The sequence below is a fragment of the Eucyclogobius newberryi genome, unplaced genomic scaffold (genome assembly GCF_026437365.1).
Source record: "Eucyclogobius newberryi isolate DKJ021-1_F unplaced genomic scaffold, fEucNew1.0.hap1 SCAF_1, whole genome shotgun sequence".
NCBI classification, from domain to species: Eukaryota; Metazoa; Chordata; class Actinopteri; order Gobiiformes; family Gobiidae; genus Eucyclogobius; species Eucyclogobius newberryi.
Genome location: NW_027315723.1, coordinates 47,544,920 through 47,563,032, shown reverse-complemented (window position 1 = coordinate 47,563,032; position 18,113 = coordinate 47,544,920). Strand labels below are relative to the sequence as shown.

The 18,113-nt window shown below is 39.1% G+C and overlaps 1 protein-coding gene across 6 annotated transcripts in view; it reads right to left on the bottom strand.

Moving 5' to 3' along the window:
* Nucleotides 1–18,113, bottom strand: part of LOC140361706 (nck-associated protein 5-like) — a 246,145-nt gene that overhangs the window by 52,032 nt on the left and 176,000 nt on the right. For 4 of the 6 annotated variants that reach the window (XM_072447498.1, XM_072447506.1, XM_072447541.1 and 1 more), the window contains 3 exons: nt 10,640–10,727; nt 3,180–3,353; nt 556–624 (listed from right to left, as the gene is read on the bottom strand). In XM_072447498.1, the coding sequence (XP_072303599.1) occupies nt 556–624; nt 3,180–3,353; nt 10,640–10,727 (331 nt within the window). Of the gene's footprint in view, nt 1–555; nt 625–3,179; nt 3,354–8,329; nt 8,348–10,639; nt 10,728–15,018; nt 15,203–18,113 lie in introns of those variants that run through there. The other 2 variants (XM_072447523.1, XM_072447532.1) reach the window with 2 other exon arrangements.

Genomic DNA, 18,113 nt, shown 5'->3' with positions numbered 1-18,113 from the left:
TTTTATGTGTGTACAACATAATCAATATCTGAATCATAAGAATTACAAAAATGTTTATCATCTGCAAATCAGGGAGTAATGCTAGCATGCTAGTTGTTAGCAGGGGCGTGGCGCTATGGGCACTGAACGATTTGTGCTTACAAACTAATTCCAGTGGATAATTAGGATGCTAGAATTGCACTAAGAATGTGAATGTGGAAGAACTTTGGCTGGTTGCAAACTATAAGTCACTGTTTGTACTTTTTTTCTGACGGAATGTCAAACAGTTGTCTCCATGGAGATGATATCGCATTATCTGAAAAGTTCCATATTATGGTATTTGAGCTATCTGTCTTTTATTTTTATCCTTTATTCAACTGCAGTTTTTCTATTGCAAAACATGAAAAACATGCATTCTTACCATGACCTGCATGTCTCCATGGAGATTGACCATTTAATGCTATTCTGGTGAACATTCCAGGCAAAGCAATTACATCCCGATTGAATGCTATGACGTTGTCGAAGCCCAGCAATAACGCAGCACCAAGTAAGTTATAGATTTTTGGCCTTACTCACCTCATCCAGACATCTTTCGTATTGCTCCCTCTGGTTCTCGTTCTCCATGGCCAGAGCTGAATTCTTGTCCTGCAAAACCATCAAAACATATGATCGAGTCCGGCCTGAACATCGAAATATCTTCAAACCATGCTATGTGGAGGCCCACGCTGCAATCAGGGGTGTTCGAAAAAGGTCAGGTGTTGAGATGGGTGATAAAAAATGTAAAAGGTTAAGGAGAAGGCAAGGGTTGAACTTTCCAGGCCAGCCTAATAAGAATATCCGGGCTGGAGTTGGCAAGAGATGCCCTATTGATCTTGTGGAGTTTCCAATTTGTCAGATGCAAGCGGCATATTAGGAGCTGTCAGCATTGGCCAACTTTGACCTTTAGGAGAAACACGCTGATGCAAACATGGCTGACATAAAGAAAACAATGATCAGGAAGCACGATGTTTGATTGCAAGAGTGAAAAAAGTGTTGTGTCTTGAATGGAAACTTCATGTCTCAAAGAAATCTTAAACAAATTGTTACATCTTGACTAGCAGATCTCTTTATCCATGTTTTTCTATGCCTCAAAGAAGAAGAAAAGGTTTGTAGTTCTTCTTAAGGCTGGTAGAGGTAATTACAGGATGGAACCTCTGTGGGTTTGAATATGCTGCTGATAAAATAACATAACCTATATAAAAAGTGTGACAAACTGTTGTTGAAAACATAGTAAATATAAGCTTTCACCCATGGTGGCAAATAGGTCATCGTTATTTATAGTTTTTTATCATTTTTTATCATTGTATAAATATTAGACAACATTGATTTCTCTTATTTGCTCCTGTTTTTGTGAAGTCGGTTTTTAAGTCTTTACGTAAGCTAACTTCAAGGGAGCAACTATTACGTTAATAAAATGCGTGCACTCCCTGGTGATTTAAGTGTTGATAGACATAAAAACTTATTTGAATGATTTTACCACTGAACAATCACCAACCAAAAAAAACCACTGCGAAACATTTAACCAAATATGTATCCATAACCATCAAAAGCCAACACGCTACATCTACATCAATAGACTCAAAATAATCCTTATACTTTTAGGTATTTTTCTTATTTGGTATATTTTAGTCAGGACCCATAGTTCATAAGTTAAATTCCTTTGCACCTTGACAACTTCATATGTTGCTGCATGTTTGGGCCCAGTGCTCACTTTGTGTCAGAGGAGTTTATGCTCATTCGGAGCAGTGATGTATGGCCTGTGTTTACTGCTCCTGCTTCAGCCGACGGAGCATCCATCACCACATGGCCAATGGGAGAAAATCACTGATAAGCCCAGATAAAGCCATTTAAATGTAATGTTTAGTAATGTGCCTCATTGGTTGCATTGTGAAGACTAAGATAAGAAAAAGAACGGGGAGAAAAAGAAATAGTGAGCTACAAAGTTTCTTCTTGTACTGGTTTATGTTTTAAATTTGTGGTTAATAAACTAGTCCAAAATATAGTTTAATTTAATTTCATGCTTTTGTTGTTTACATGGCTATAAAATCCAAATTTACAAATGTATCAGAAAGTGCAGCGTTACGTTACAGCATTGACAGTTTAGGCTACACATTTCACTAAAACATAGTTACCACAATTATATTTCAGATTTTATTAAACATTTTTGCCTATTTGTTCCCAGTTTGACAATTTTTGTAAAGTTAATAACTGTACTTCCTGGTTGGACATGAGCAGCAAATATGACGCAGGCAGACGTAATTCCACATCTGTTACGACATACAGAAATCACTCCAGACTGTTTCAGGTAGTTAGCAGCTGGCTAATGCTAGTTTACGTATCATCATTGTGTGGCTAGATGCTAATAAACGGTAGCCTACTTACGCTACATCAGTTTTCATTCATTAATTCCTTTTCTACCACTTATTCCCGTTAGGGGGTCGGCGGTGACTGAAGCCTATCCCAGTGACTTTGGGCAGACGGTTTCAACGAGCCTAATATCCCACTGTGTTATATTTTAGGCTCAAACACACAGTCTGTGCTCTTGAAAGCTTTGAGGGCCTGTCTGCTGCAGAGGGCTTGCGGATGTTGAAGCTTAGACGTAAATATCCACAAAAGATTATTGTGGCAAGTTGGGTCTTCTTGAAGAGTCAACCCTTTTCCTTTTCAATGTTACGCACTGCTTTTTCATGACTATCTGACCGCGGAGATGTAAGAGCGTGTGACGTCTCAACTGTCGGCAAATTGTGTCGGTTACGTGTAAATTGTCTCCGTGTTTTCAACGGCACGTCGCCTTGTGAACTCAGCTCTACTTCCTGGAATTTTAAACTACTGGTATTATTTTTCGAAATGTCTTCACAATCTGCCACTTAACAGAAGTAAAAGTATGAGAAGAAAATGAGCTGCTGGAACTGGATGTTGGTTATTATAGGTTACCATGGTGACATTCACGCTAGCCTATACCATAACTCAATGGGTAAACCTATAGTGCTATATATATATGGTGTTTGTACATCAGGGGATGCACACTCCACGTGGAAAGGCCCCAATCTGTGCAGGAGCTTCTTGCGGTGAGGTGAGAAAGCAACCTACAGCGCCACCCTGCTGCCATACACCGACATACCCAAATGTACCATGGTTTTGTCTGATTTCTAACTGCGCACCTCCAAGGTCTTAAGCCGCTCCAGCAGCAGTTTGGTCTTGTCCTCCGCCTGGCTCATCTCCAAGTCTTCACTCGTCGACAGAAGCAGCTCTTGCACCGTTTGGCTTCTCGACACGCTTCCCTCCTCCTCCTCTGTGACGCCATGTTGCTTCTTCACCTCCTCTGTGAGTTTATCCTACAAACACAGAACAACAAGCTTTTAGACATGACAGATGGCGATAAAAGTGTTGTACAAATTTCCTATTGGGCATATGGGACCCCTAATCCCGAATCGTATTCCAGCGATGACCTTGAGCGCCCCATCCTGTCTGCCTTTGACAACCTCTCTTCTCTGATGTACTGCCGGGCTGCGCGCTGTTGTTTTTTGTTTTTTTATTCCTAGCATGTGTGATAATTAAGTAGCGGTAATAATTAGATTTTAATTAGGCCCCGTCTGATGAGCGGTGATCTGCAAACAGAATCTGTCACTGCAAAGTCATGGAAGAGGCAGATGGAATGGAGTGAAATGCAGGATCAAATTTATTGTTCTGTGCAAGTTTGAATAATGTATTTGTTTTTTTCCAATATATAGGTCATGTTCTGCACATTTTTGAGAATTTTTAAGTTTCTAAAGCTATTCTGATCAAAAGAAAATGAAGTATCAATGCCAATTTATAATAACTACACCTTAATTAGCCTTAATACAGCATGGACAAAGACTTAATTAATAAGTAACAAATAGTTTATTAAGAATGATGCAAGCTTAGTAACTACTTAATTAAGGGATTAGAATGACTAAGACTGAGTTATTCTTAACTATTTAGCTATTGGTGAGGCTATTAAAAGTGTATTATTATAAAGTGTTAATAATAATAATCTGGTGCTATTGCTGCATGTGTTCACGTGGTCCTTGGGCGTTGAAAAATGCACACAATCGCTCGCACAAGTTGGGAAAATAACTCAATTTATGTTAATCATTTGAGCTCTTTGACTAAATGTTAGTACGTTTAGGGGTTTATTGTCAGTTGTCCCTGTTATAAGAACAACAGATGTATGACAGTTTAATCAATTCATGATGTAACGTTAGCTAGCTAAAGAATAAATGGTAGAAACTAAAAGAACTGACTCTGACAATAATACTGTTGTATTATTGGTGACACCAAAATCCCAACTTCCACAGATAAAATGTTAGAACCCCGACATCTCATCCTGCAAACATGAGCACCTGAGGACCACGTGGATGAAGGACACAGCACATACATGTGACGAGACCAGCAGAGATCAGCTCTGTTGTGCTCATTGGACCAAAACAGTAACAAATAGCTATTTCAGGGTGCATTCACACTTGTCCCGGTTTGGTCCTGTTCTAGTCATCGTTTAGTCCTGGTTTTGCCTAGGTTTAGTTTTAGGTTTAGTCCCAGTGTTAATGCAGTGTGTGCATTGCTGTATTTGTATTCTTTTAGCTAAATAAACAACATAAATGTGTGTGAGCGAGTTCTAGGTGGTCGGTAGCCTTGTAGTCAATATTAGAGTTATTACGTCAATATTAGAGTTATTACAGCTCTGTCCTCATGAACCTTGCTGCTAATCAGTTCTGTGTATTCAGCAGACAAACTCAATAACTCCAAAGGGCAACGCCGGGGACAAGGTTCCCTCCCCTTTTCTCCACCATTTTCTGAAAAGATTATTACCAAAGACCTTACAGACGTCCAGCCTGAACAAATACACGTGGCCATGCAGCACTTCAGACACTACTGTCTACTGTCTACCAAGATGGAAAACTTAGTAAATGCCATATGATCGGCCATTATTTCAAATTCATTCCACGCATTTTGAAATGTGACTTCAAGCATTCATCACTGGGTCTGAAAGATGTCTGAGGCAATTACATGTCAGTGCAAAACTGGAATGACGAATGTAACACATGCAGATGGTCATAATCTAGAGCTCGCTTCAGGATGGTGCGTTAAAGTACTGGATAGCTAGCCGTGGTCAAAGTCAGAGGAGTAGAAAAGGGTTTCATGATCCTGTGAGACGCTATAATGGAGATTTAACGGACAGTGGAGAAGATGTGCATGAGAAAGATGGGGATTTTGAATGATAAGTTAAATTAAGTATAACAATGGTAATAAGGAGGATTTTTGCATGTTTCAACATTTTATGTTAGAATCAGATTTGACCATTTTGTTTTGTAATTCTATCATTTAAAAAACTGAAAAAATTGACAAAAACATTGGACTAGGTGGGTCATTTTTGGTTGGGCGATGTGTGCCTCAGATTTAATTATTTTATATTTATGTTTATTGTTCTTGCTGTGTCTTGTTTTTTGAAACAAATAAAATGTATGGTGTGGTGGTTCTAATACTGAGCCAGCAGAATTACTAGCAACAAGCAGTAGTAGAATTTTAGATATTTTCATAGACTGCAATTGTGTTATTATTATTTTTTTACTTTAGTATTTTGGCATGATAAAATCTAGCTATTTCAAAGGAAAATGAAGAATTATCTATTTCTTTCTATTCTAAACATTCAAATGTATTGCTTGCATCTGACTTGAACTACAGTAAAACCGCTTCTCCTTTTCTCCCAGACCATTTACAATTCAGTTACTCACGAATCCCTCACAAATGCCACACTTCTGAAACGATTGCATAAGTCTACTAAAACAGCCATAAACATGAACGACGCCTCCAGAAACAAGCATCAAAGTTTCAAATGTGCTTCGCGTCTTGGGGAAAATGAATGAGGTTTTGATGGAGATGGACCGAGGCAACGTCTTAGTGCGGTAAACATAAGAAGAGCAAAGGGAGACCCCGGCGGTGACCTCGGGCCCTTTTGAAAGATGACTGCATTATAATGATTTTATTTACTCTTGCTTCTTGGATAAACACAATCTTTTCAGTGATTTTACCTCCGATCACACATCCTACTGAACTCGAGGTGAACCGCTTATTAAAGTCTGTCAAGAGAATTGTGTGATTCATGACTTCTTTTGGTATTTTTGCAATATATATGATAAATATGTTTGAAAGGCCAGGTTTGAAAGGCTTTGCCAAATATTTGACGATTCTATTTTTCAATAAAGCACTAGTTGACATGATGTTTTATGCAATTTATCACGTTTAAAACAGCAATTCAGTTATAAAACAAATGCAAGTAGCAGAGTATGTTGGTATGAGTGGTGGCACAGTTATTTGACATTATTTGTATTAGTTTTTGCATTAGATGCCTGTCACTTAAGCCCCATTCACACAATCCCAGTAAATTGCCTTGTCCAGCTTGCCAGAACACTCAGCTCTCTCAGTCGCAGAACATTACCAGGTTTGCTCTGTTCCTACTTAAAGCCCCACTGTGTAAGATTGCAGCTCAAAAATAGACTTAAATAAACACAATTACTTTGTTACAGGTGCTTTTATATTAACATGCACACTTGCTGTGAAGGGGCTTGTTCCTCCCGTTTGTCTCCATGCAGATGTTCTTACTTTACCTCTAACAGTCCGAAGACTTAACCAAGCTCGTAAACAAAGAGACGTGGTACTGGCAATTTTACACATACACCTTCTCTGCATTAGTCCTGGCCATTTCCCTGGTCAATTTCCAAAATAAAAAAGGCAGTTCAGTTCTGGCTTCATTCACACGTCTCCCTGTTCTGGTAAAAGGCCATGTAAATTCCCAGGTCAGTTTGTGTGTGTGAATGGAGCTTTAGCAACTCAGCTAGTCCAGTGCTTTATTCAATCATACAGCAGTTAGCATTAGCCCTCAAAAATAGAAAGTTATATTTATTCCAGAGGGTTTGGGCTGGTGCCAATCACCAAACATATTTAAGAGATGTCAAAGTCTCGTAAAAAAGTCACTTGTGTGTGTGAAGCTTCTGGTGTTTTTGTTTAGATGATAAATAGTGTGTAAAACGGGCAAATGATTTTGGATGTTGTTCTTCTGTAGGAATCTAGTGACACTAAACATCCTCTTTTACATGTTACTGGTGACAACAGCCGATAACTTTCATAACATGAACATTTTACATACTTTGATTGTATTCCCCATTCAAAATTCATGTAGCAAACCATGAATGAACCACTTCCCACTTTCATCATTTCATCTATTAATGTGTACAGTAATATTATCATTGAGGTGAGGAAGTGAAGGCAGGTGAGACATAATGTGAGGATGAGTCCGTCTCCATGGCAACGCTCAGAACTAATATATTCTTTAAGGATGTGAAGTTCACACATGCCTCTGGCCTTCGTCAAACGATGGATCGCACATTCACACGGTTTATTCTCAAATAGTGTGATTCACAGCTTAAACCACACAATGTGCGTGTATCGGGTCCTAACTGCAGCGTTTCAAGGCACATTTTCAACTTATTTATGTACATCTTAATACAATTGTTGTATTAGTAGTTGTAGTATTGTAGTAATAGTATTGATTTGCTACTTTTACAGCAATTGAGTACTTTCAATTGAGTGTCAGGAAAGGTTTAGGTTTTGTGTGTTCATTCTCTGACAATACACATACTACATAAAAGCTGCATGACATCAAACTGGATTTTTACAAAAGTACAAATATAATAGTGATTTATTTTGTGCTGTAGCTTAACCCCTGAAGCCCAGAGCTGGCCCCGGAGCATAAATAATCTCCTTTGTTTTTTTCCCCTTTTCAAATATGTAATTTTCCATGTCACACTGCAGGACACACGTTGGTTTAAAGCAGAGATTAAGGTGCAATTTTGTTAAAGAATCTATACTTATCTTTATTCCAACACCTTCGTTAACTTTAACCCAAGTGACTCTTCTAAACATTTTTAATACAATGTAAGTCACACAGTGCATTTTTCTTTAAATGTTAAACAGAATTAAAGACTACTTAATTACAAACCTATGTGTTATTTATATAAGCAATGTTTGTGCACTGTTGAGTTGAGGGTTGTAAGGAAGAAAAACATTATTTATAAAGGCATCAAAATTTGGTCATATTAAGTACTTAAATAATGACAAATACCTCTGGCAAATGTGTGAAAATAACCACTTTGGTGCGAGCTTGCTTTATATAGCCACTCTTGAGCTACTTGCACTGTTATGTTGTATGTGACATTGTAAAGTCTTCTCGGCCTTCATGAGGTCCACACAAACATCACCTTATAGGCCTTCATCAGGTCCACACAAACATCACCTTATAGGCCTTCATGAGGTCCACACAAACATCACCTTATAGGCCTTCATGAGGTCCACACAAACATCACCTTATAGGCCTTCATCAGGTCCACACAAACATCACCTTATAGGCCTTCATCAGGTCCACACAAACATCACCTTATAGGCCTTCATCAGGTCCACACAAACATCACCTTATAGGCCTTCATGAGGTCCACACAAACATCACCTTATAGGCCTTCATGAGGTCCACACAAACATCACCTTATAGGCCTTCATCAGGTCCACACAAACATCACCTTATAGGCCTTCATCAGGTCCACACAAACATCACCTTATAGGCCTTCATCAGGTCCACACAAACATCACCTTATAGGCCTTCATCAGGTCCACACAAACATCACCTTATAGGCCTTCATCAGGTCCACACAAACATCACCTTATAGGCCTTCATGAGGTCCACACAAACATCACCTTATAGGCCTTCATCAGGTCCACACAAACATCACCTTATAGGCCTTCATCAGGTCCACACAAACATCACCTTATAGGCCTTCATCAGGTCCACACAAACATCACCTTATAGGCCTTCATCAGGTCCACACAAACATCACCTTATAGGCCTTCATCAGGTCCACACAAACATCACCTTATAGGCCTTCATCAGGTCCACACAAACATCACCTTATAGGCCTTCATCAGGTCCACACAAACATCACTTTATAGGCCTTCATCAGGTCCACACAAACATCACTTTATAGGCCTTCATGAGGTCCACACAAACATCACCTTATAGGCCTTCATCAGGTCCACACAAACATCACCTTATAGGCCTTCATCAGGTCCACACAAACATCACCTTATAGGCCTTCATCAGGTCCACACAAACATCACTTTATAGGCCTTCATCAGGTCCACACAAACATCACCTTATAGGCCTTCATGAGGTCCACACAAACATCACCTTATAGGCCTTCATGAGGTCCACACAAACATCACCTTATAGGCCTTCATGAGGTCCACACAAACATCACCTTATAGGCCTTCATCAGGTCCACACAAACATCACCTTATAGGCCTTCATCAGGTCCACACAAACATCACCTTATAGGCCTTCATGAGGTCCACACAAACATCACCTTATAGGCCTTCATCAGGTCCACACAAACATCACCTTATAGGCCTTCATGAGGTCCACACAAACATCACCTTATAGGCTTTCATGAGGTCCACACAAACATCACTTTATAGGCCTTCATCAGGTCCACACAAACATCACCTTATAGGCCTTCATCAGGTCCACACAAACATCACCTTATAGGCCTTCATCAGGTCCACACAAACATCACCTTATAGGCCTTCATGAGGTCCACACAAACATCACCTTATAGGCTTTCATGAGGTCCACACAAACATCACCTTATAGGCCTTCATCAGGTCCACACAAACATCACCTTATAGGCCTTCATGAGGTCCACACAAACATCACCTTATAGGCCTTCATCAGGTCCACACAAACATCACCTTATAGGCCTTCATCAGGTCCACACAAACATCACCTTATAGGCCTTCATCAGGTCCACACAAACATCACCTTATAGGCCTTCATGAGGTCCACACAAACATCACCTTATAGGCTTTCATGAGGTCCACACAAACATCACCTTATAGGCCTTCATCAGGTCCACACAAACATCACCTTATAGGCCTTCATGAGGTCCACACAAACATCACCTTATAGGCCTTCATCAGGTCCACACAAACATCACCTTATAGGCCTTCATCAGGTCCACACAAACATCACCTTATAGGCCTTCATCAGGTCCACACAAACATCACCTTATAGGCCTTCATCAGGTCCACACAAACATCACCTTATAGGCCTTCATGAGGTCCACACAAACATCACCTTATAGGCCTTCATCAGGTCCACACAAACATCACCTTATAGGCCTTCATCAGGTCCACACAAACATCACCTTATAGGCCTTCATCAGGTCCACACAAACATCACCTTATAGGCCTTCATCAGGTCCACACAAACATCACCTTATAGGCCTTCATCAGGTCCACACAAACATCACCTTATAGGCCTTCATGAGGTCCACACAAACATCACCTTATAGGCCTTCATCAGGTCCACACAAACATCACCTTATAGGCCTTCATCAGGTCCACACAAACATCACCTTATAGGCCTTCATCAGGTCCACACAAACATCACCTTATAGGCCTTCATCAGGTCCACACAAACATCACCTTATAGGCCTTCATCAGGTCCACACAAACATCACCTTATAGGCCTTCATCAGGTCCACACAAACATCACCTTATAGGCCTTCATCAGGTCCACCGTGTCCACACCGGTCGGCTCCAGGCCCTGGTTCTGCAGCAGTGACCGCACCGTCTCTTCCATCCTGCAAGACAATCCAAAAACGATCTTTACGTTAATCTTACTAGCGCACAAACAGCCAATCATCTTTGGTCACTGTTTGCAGAACAATTATAAACGCTAATTGGACAGTTTTATGTGTCAAACAAGATTGTGAATTAGTACATTATGTCGTTTGTGCATCAAATATACCGGCATTTTAGATTTCCATTTTGTATGGAAATTTAGTCCCGAGTGTAATCTCAACTCATTTTATTCAAACTGAATTATATTTTCATAATATACTGCATTCAAATACATGCAGAAATGTTTATTCTGACAATTATAACTAATAAAGGAAAATCTGCAACTATGAGCCTGATTTTTGCTCAGCATATTTTATTTATATATTATTATATATTAGGTTTATTATTATTATGTACTTACATTTCATTTTATTTATAAAGTATCTTAAACATTTACTATATATTATAAGTAAAATGTTGTGATACCTATAAGAAATCACTTCTTGTCAAGCGAATGCAATCCTTGTAAAAGTGTCTTGCTCAAGGAACTAAATACAAAGGGTTTCATACTTCTCAAATGTATAATAAACCTCTGGTTCTATAAAAAAAAAAAAAAAAAAAATCTTTCAGCGACATCATAAAAATGCCGAAACACTGCAGAAGTGAGATAGTTTTGCTGCTGAACAGTTGGACGTGATCCCAATGTTCTCCTATTCAAATGTGCTTAACCAGACTTGTAAATTGCATCTGAAATGTGCCAACGCTGGGTTTTCTAGGTTATTGTACACAAATGGAGGTGCATAAGTATTTGTTTAAGGCTTAAATTAAGAGCAATCAGACCAACAAAACAGCGACCGAGATACCCTGACCTTCTAAGCTCTTTTCACAATCTTATTTCACACGGCTATGCTAGCAGCTGCATGCAAAACAGATCAGCGCAGATGCCTATTACGGAGGAATATGTTGTTTTGTCCTTCATGCTATGGGGTTAACTGTGACTGCAGATATATAATACAAAATACAAAAAATGAAGTGGTCTTGCATGAGAGAGAAAAGTTGAAACTGAAATGATAAGAAGGGATTGAGGAATGATAGCGGAATAACTTTGACAGTGTCGGCAGCTGAATTTATGTCACATCTTCTGGTGCAGAGAAAAAAGGAAGTGAGCTGAGAAGTGATTTTAACATTTCAAAAGTCTAACAACAGACAGTTAAAGTCCCTCTGAAAGTCATTTGACAGAGTCATGATCCAAATCTGCTTGAGTTGCATTTTCACAAGTCAGCAAGTTAAACAACAGTTAGTATTATATCAGCATGTGGGGCAAATCACCACCTGAGTTTAGTTTTAATTGAGGAAAAATAAACATAGGAAGGTAAAATGAATATTAATAAGACATGATTTGTTTCCTTAAACTGATAAAAGACACTAACATTTTGCAATACATTTTTGAGTTGATTTTAACATTATTGTTCTATTAGTATAAGAGTCAGATCTTCATACATTGTAAAATATGAAGCAATCAATGCATTCAAATGTTTGTTTGCTTTTCAAATAATATTCAAATGATACACAGTCCTTTGGGATTTCATAAAATAATGCACGTCCTGAAAGCTTTACTTTACTTTACATCTGTGAGACATTCCCTCATCAGCATTTGTGTTAGAACTCCATCTATTGGCAGCAGAAAAAATTGCCATGGAAAACAAAACAAAATGCTAGCCTGCCCTGACATGCTAATGCAATCACACAAAGGTCTAGAATGTGATAGTTCATATCCAATATTCCAGTTCAATACAACTGACTGCCCATCCTTCTGTTGGTAATGACAGTGGTCCAGGACATGAGCGCAGTGCAAGCCTCCAGGTGTCCCAATGTGAGCCACAAAGTCTGGGGATCAAGCTTCAGAGCGTGCAGGGCTTGGTCCAGTGGCAGAGACATCCAATACCTCCACCCTTGTTTTAGAACACTAGTCTCAATCAGCACATCCTGTAGAGGACAGAGGAGGCTAAAGCCACACTAAACTTACAGTTTATCAAATATTCCTATGTTGTCAGCTCTGTGTGTGCTGATTGACAGCTTGTTATCTCAGATGCCGGTTCCCTGCCGAGTTCCTCTCCTAATTAGCAAATTATGTTAACGATAACTCATCACAGTGGATATAACCCATTTAACACAAGTTTTTCAGCTCTGAATATAAATATGCAATATGCAATGCTCTGAGCCATGATGCACCATGAAAAGAACATGTTCAAATCACAATATTTGGAACAGTAACGGTTGAGACACCAACTCATTTGACCATTTTAGGGGATTTGAGCAATTCTAGATTTAGAGATTGGATTTGAGTGAACCAGACTTGTTATTTCCATAGCCTATTGCAGGTTCTTACTCCTGTATTTTAATAGATTTTAGATTTGGGTACGCCAACTTCTTTTGTTCATCACATCCCTTTCCAATTTCCAAACTTTGCATATCTTGGGACAAAACTGAACACCTCTTCATGCTTGTGACCACAACCTCCATTCCATCTCAATTTAAGTCATCCTTTATGCCACAAACTGCCAGATGGGACTTCGAAACGACTTTCCTGGCCTGAATACAAAGGCCTCAACATCACAACAAAAATGTTTTCCAAATTTCAGAATCCTCGCATTTTTCTGTTTTTGCACTCAACTCCCATGTGCACTGCGACCTGCCTGATCCCTGCATCGCAAACTATTCGAGGTAGCTACGCCCTTGATGGTGAGGCCTGTCTGCCTCCTAGCTGGACACCTGAAAGACCTTCTTTGTCTCGTGGGATTGGAATTTTTGAAGCGTTTCCATCACTACCTCTGCCATTTCAAAGTCCAGATGTGTGGAGCATTGATGGATAGACTTTTGGGGGGCTTTTGATGGCCAGGGTGGGACAGACAGCTTTGAAGTCATAGCTGTGGTGCAGAGGGAGCGAGATAACTTGATGCAGAAAAAAAGAAAAAAGGGTCCATTCGAGAAATTGTATTCGGAAGGCAGAACCTGATTGAAGATACAACTCACACTTGAGCGACTGAAATGTTCTTTCACAGAAGATTTAATGAGCAATGCTTACAAAATATCACTGATTAAAAATAAAAAAACTACTATAGTACTATGGCATAGAGTATTATTGGTCCTAAGCTTCACCATTACTCCCTTAAAACCTCACACACATTGGAATCACAGTCATTAATTTGTGCGGTATCACGTAACATAGAAGTGTAAACCTTTAAATAAGTAAATGTATTGTAATGTAATGTACTATGAAACACAAGAATCTTTTATCTCATTTAAACATTGGCCATCTTACCCAACAAATACATTTCTCCACCAGTATGATATTTTGAGAGCTTAACATCTGCTAAATATTGACACCACGCCAATTCTGATTATGCATGCTTAATTTCAATCACAGCGCAAGTAAAATGGCCTACATTGTGTTTCTACGGTAAATGCAAAATAAACATGCGGCTTTCTCACATCCCATAAAAATAACAAACATTGGAAAAGTTCTTGATTCTTGACAGGATCAGAGCAGCAGAAGTAGTCTAAATCGTTTGATGAGGTTAAAGGCAAATTCTGACTTTGTTGACCCCGGGCCGCCTGCTCTGAATTTGAAATGCGGGGCAGGAAACACAATTAAGGCACCAATCAATGTAGAGCCTGAGGTCTGCCAGTGCAGCCAGAGACACCTGTGTACATGCAAACCGCAGCAGAAACATTCCCACATAAAAGTTAGTGAAAAGACCTATTCATGCCAGTGGCCCAAAGAATGCAGTATATGTGTATGTTTTATCTATTTATAATGTATTAATACAGGGGAAATCCAATGAGAGACACTCTTTTTAGTGATAATGTTTATTTAGCCTAAGGATTAGCAATAGCCATGTTGATTACATACAAATGAATTCAGCCAGAACGCTCTTAAGTCGGAACTCGTAATGTTCAAGAGGGAAATAACCAGCCAATAACACTATATTCTCTTACTCAAAATACTCAAGTAAACGTATAATACTACCATACTTAACTTATACTAAATAATATACTCCAAAAATGCACAGTAGGTTGATTTTACAGTACTTTTATTGCGTGGTAGAAAAGTCCTTCACAAAAGTAACTTGTCCTATTCTTTTCTCAAATCCAATTGTAAAAAAAAAGTCACTTCAAACACTTCTGAAACCCCATTATTCAAAACTATTCAAAGCATAACCCCTATGGTAGAGAGCCAACCTTCAGTGACAAACTCATTCACTGCACTCAAAATGATCAAAGCTCTCACTACAACCTCTGACAACTCACCCCATCTTGAGTTTCTCCTTCTTGCTGCCATTTTTACGTAAAAACATCCAAACCACCGTCCATACATCCTTCAACTCAATGTGCAACTGTGGCATCCAAACAACCGACTGACCCAGAAACTAGCAAAGCAGTGGCGCAGCTAGTATGTGGGTCTCTAGGCTAAAATAGGCCATCCAGTCATCATATAAGCCTGAGCGCTCTTTTCGCTAGCTCGACTGACGCACGGTTAGCGACCGGGTTAGCTAAGACTGTGTCATTATTCCATGCTAGCAATGTAGATGGTAGCGGCTAAGAGTTGCGAGCCATATGTCCCATGTTAAGCCGTTTCCCAAAGAAGAGGTGAGGGAGGGTGCCCTGCTGACATAGCAGGCAGGGATGGACAAACTTAGGGTTGGGGATACCGTCTGGGTGACTTTGGGAATTTGGTGCAACTAGACGTGTGAAGCTTTTTAAGTGATTATCAAAGACTTAGAATGGAATTAACACTTTCTGATCAGGATATTTGTAAAGGCTGAATTAATTGTAACACCTTAGAAATGGAGAACATATTTTGAGTTTTTTACAAAATAACAAGTACAAAATTGTGCAATAAAAGTTGTAACTGATGGTTTAATTTGAACAAGAAATGAGCAGAAGATAACCACATTCTATGAACTCACAGTTCCAGCCAGGTTCCCTGCTGCGGTTAGATTTGGTCAGGAATCAAAGCCAGACTTTATCCAGTTAAGTAGGAAATGAATGGGAACTCAAATGGTTTAGATATGATGTCTTTCTATCTTTCTTAAGCAATCTTGGTCACCACTAGCGATAGCATGCCTGTATGTGTAAATGTATTATCATGTGGCTCGAATTAGTACCTAATCACAATATTCTCCTGACATTTCTAGAATCAGATTGTGTTCTGTATTTTCCCCAAAAATATTTCGTCCAAATGTGATAAATTTACCATTATCTTATCAATAATTCTTACATAAATATACAATTATTTATTTTCTTTTTCCCGCTGACACACTCTCACTTTATGCTTTATAATCAGCTTTGACTTGCACACAATGGGTAAATCCTTTTGGAAATGAGCAACAATTACCTGGTTGTTTGGCCATAGCACGCAAGTCCTCTTGCGTGTTAACTCCTTCCTTTTCTGACCTCCGCACACTTCAGTTAGAAATATTTTGCAAGAAATATTCTTCTGGTTGGCTTGTTGTATGTACACCCACCAATGGATTGCCTGGATTAACCCAATACTTATCTTGCATTATCCTCTTAGGGCAAAAACAAAAACCTCCATGGATCTTTTTAGAAAAAGAAATGACACTGCTGAAAAGAGACTTGAATACTGGTAGCAAACTGTCCGCAGCAGTAAAAGTCATGTGGATTAGTCATGCATGCTACATAGGGCTAGCATTACAAAGGGTCTCAACCTCACGACCTCTGACTTCAACAACAAGGCACACATGCGGCACAGTGGAGGAGGAGCAGGGGGTGAGAGCAGTTTGCTAACCCTGGAAGGCATAATTCATTGTAGTGTTAAGTCAATTTAAGTATATTTTCTAAGAGAGTATTTGGTGCTTCATGGTAATAATGGGTTTCAACTTCCTGTTATATGCAACGTTTTGAAGAGTTTTCTCATTCAAAAGATATATTTGGTTTCAAAGTGTTAATTGCCATGGCAACAGTCCTATTTTTTCATCATTATGAATGGATAGAAACCGTAAACTACATCTATATAAAATAGATATTCCCACTAATATTTGCCTTGGAACCAGAGAACTTTCTTATTTTGCTCTATTTATTTGACAGGGACAATATAATAAAGATAAACCACCAAACAGGTAAATGATATTGATGTAATTTTTAAACTATTACCTACATTCTAATCAGATGGGACTGTTGTAAAAAAATTTACAAGTTTTTTACGAGTTTTATATTTTTATTTAACCTGGAAAGTCCCTTTTCAAGGGAGTCCTGGTCACAGAGGGGAGGAGCCTATAGGTAACCTACACAGCACAGTGAGAACATGCAAACTCCACACAGAAAGGACCCACGCCAAGGACCTTCTTGTTGTGAGGCGAGAGCGCTAACCACGGCGCCGCTGTGCAGTTGAATGTTAGATATTTTAAACTTTTATCTTAAATTCTAAACTCCCTTTCAAAAATGTCTTGGGAGCCTCAAATCTACCTGACTGTGAGGCTATAAAAGTGTAAATGATCAGACATATGGCGGGAAACAGATTTACTATCCCAGCAGTCTCGTTGCATTTGGAAGGATTTAAATGAATGAAGTTCACCTTTGGCTAAAGGAAGCAGTTAGAAAAAAAGTCACTACTCCTCGAAAGTAGAAAACATTTTTCATTTTCCCAGAGGGCTTGTAGAGGTAGGACACGTGCAATCCATGTGTGAGGATAAAGAAGTCAGGACAGAAAGAACCCTGGTCATGACATCAGAAGTCCTCAGGTGGACGAAGATGGATTATGTCCATGAGTGCAGCTGACAAGATGCATTTGACATGTTAACTCAATTCTAAAAGGTGGCCAGCCCTGAACCTAACAATATAGATGGGACTTTAATGCATGAGCTCGGATAGGACAATGTTTTCATGTCAACCTGCCTGTGTGCTGTCGATGAGTTGATAGAGGACACCAATGATTGCTATTCACATTCAAGAGCTACGTAATGATGTACTGTGTAAAATAAGTGGCACGCTTCGTCGACATTTGTTAGTGGGGAAAAAGCAAGTAGCAACAATATTACTGCATATTTTGCGTTATTGAGAGTATTTCGGCCTTAAAGGGCCCGTACCGAGTTAGGAACATGTTACTTGTTCCTTTATGCCTCTCTGATATTGCACCACAACAAAGGATAAAAACGGTCTGGATAGTCTTGTTTCCATGTAGCTCTCCAATCTCTGTCTACATTTTGCTTTTATGTTTGTTTTCCCTGTCATAAGCTTCTCTGTTAGTTATTACCCAACAAAATGCTTTGTAAAATGCATGGATTATAATAAGTCTCAATGTATTTCTTATTTAGCTGCTTTTACAGTATAGTGCACAATGTAAAGCATATTTATCTTTCCTAGAATGAGTTCAAATCAGGTAA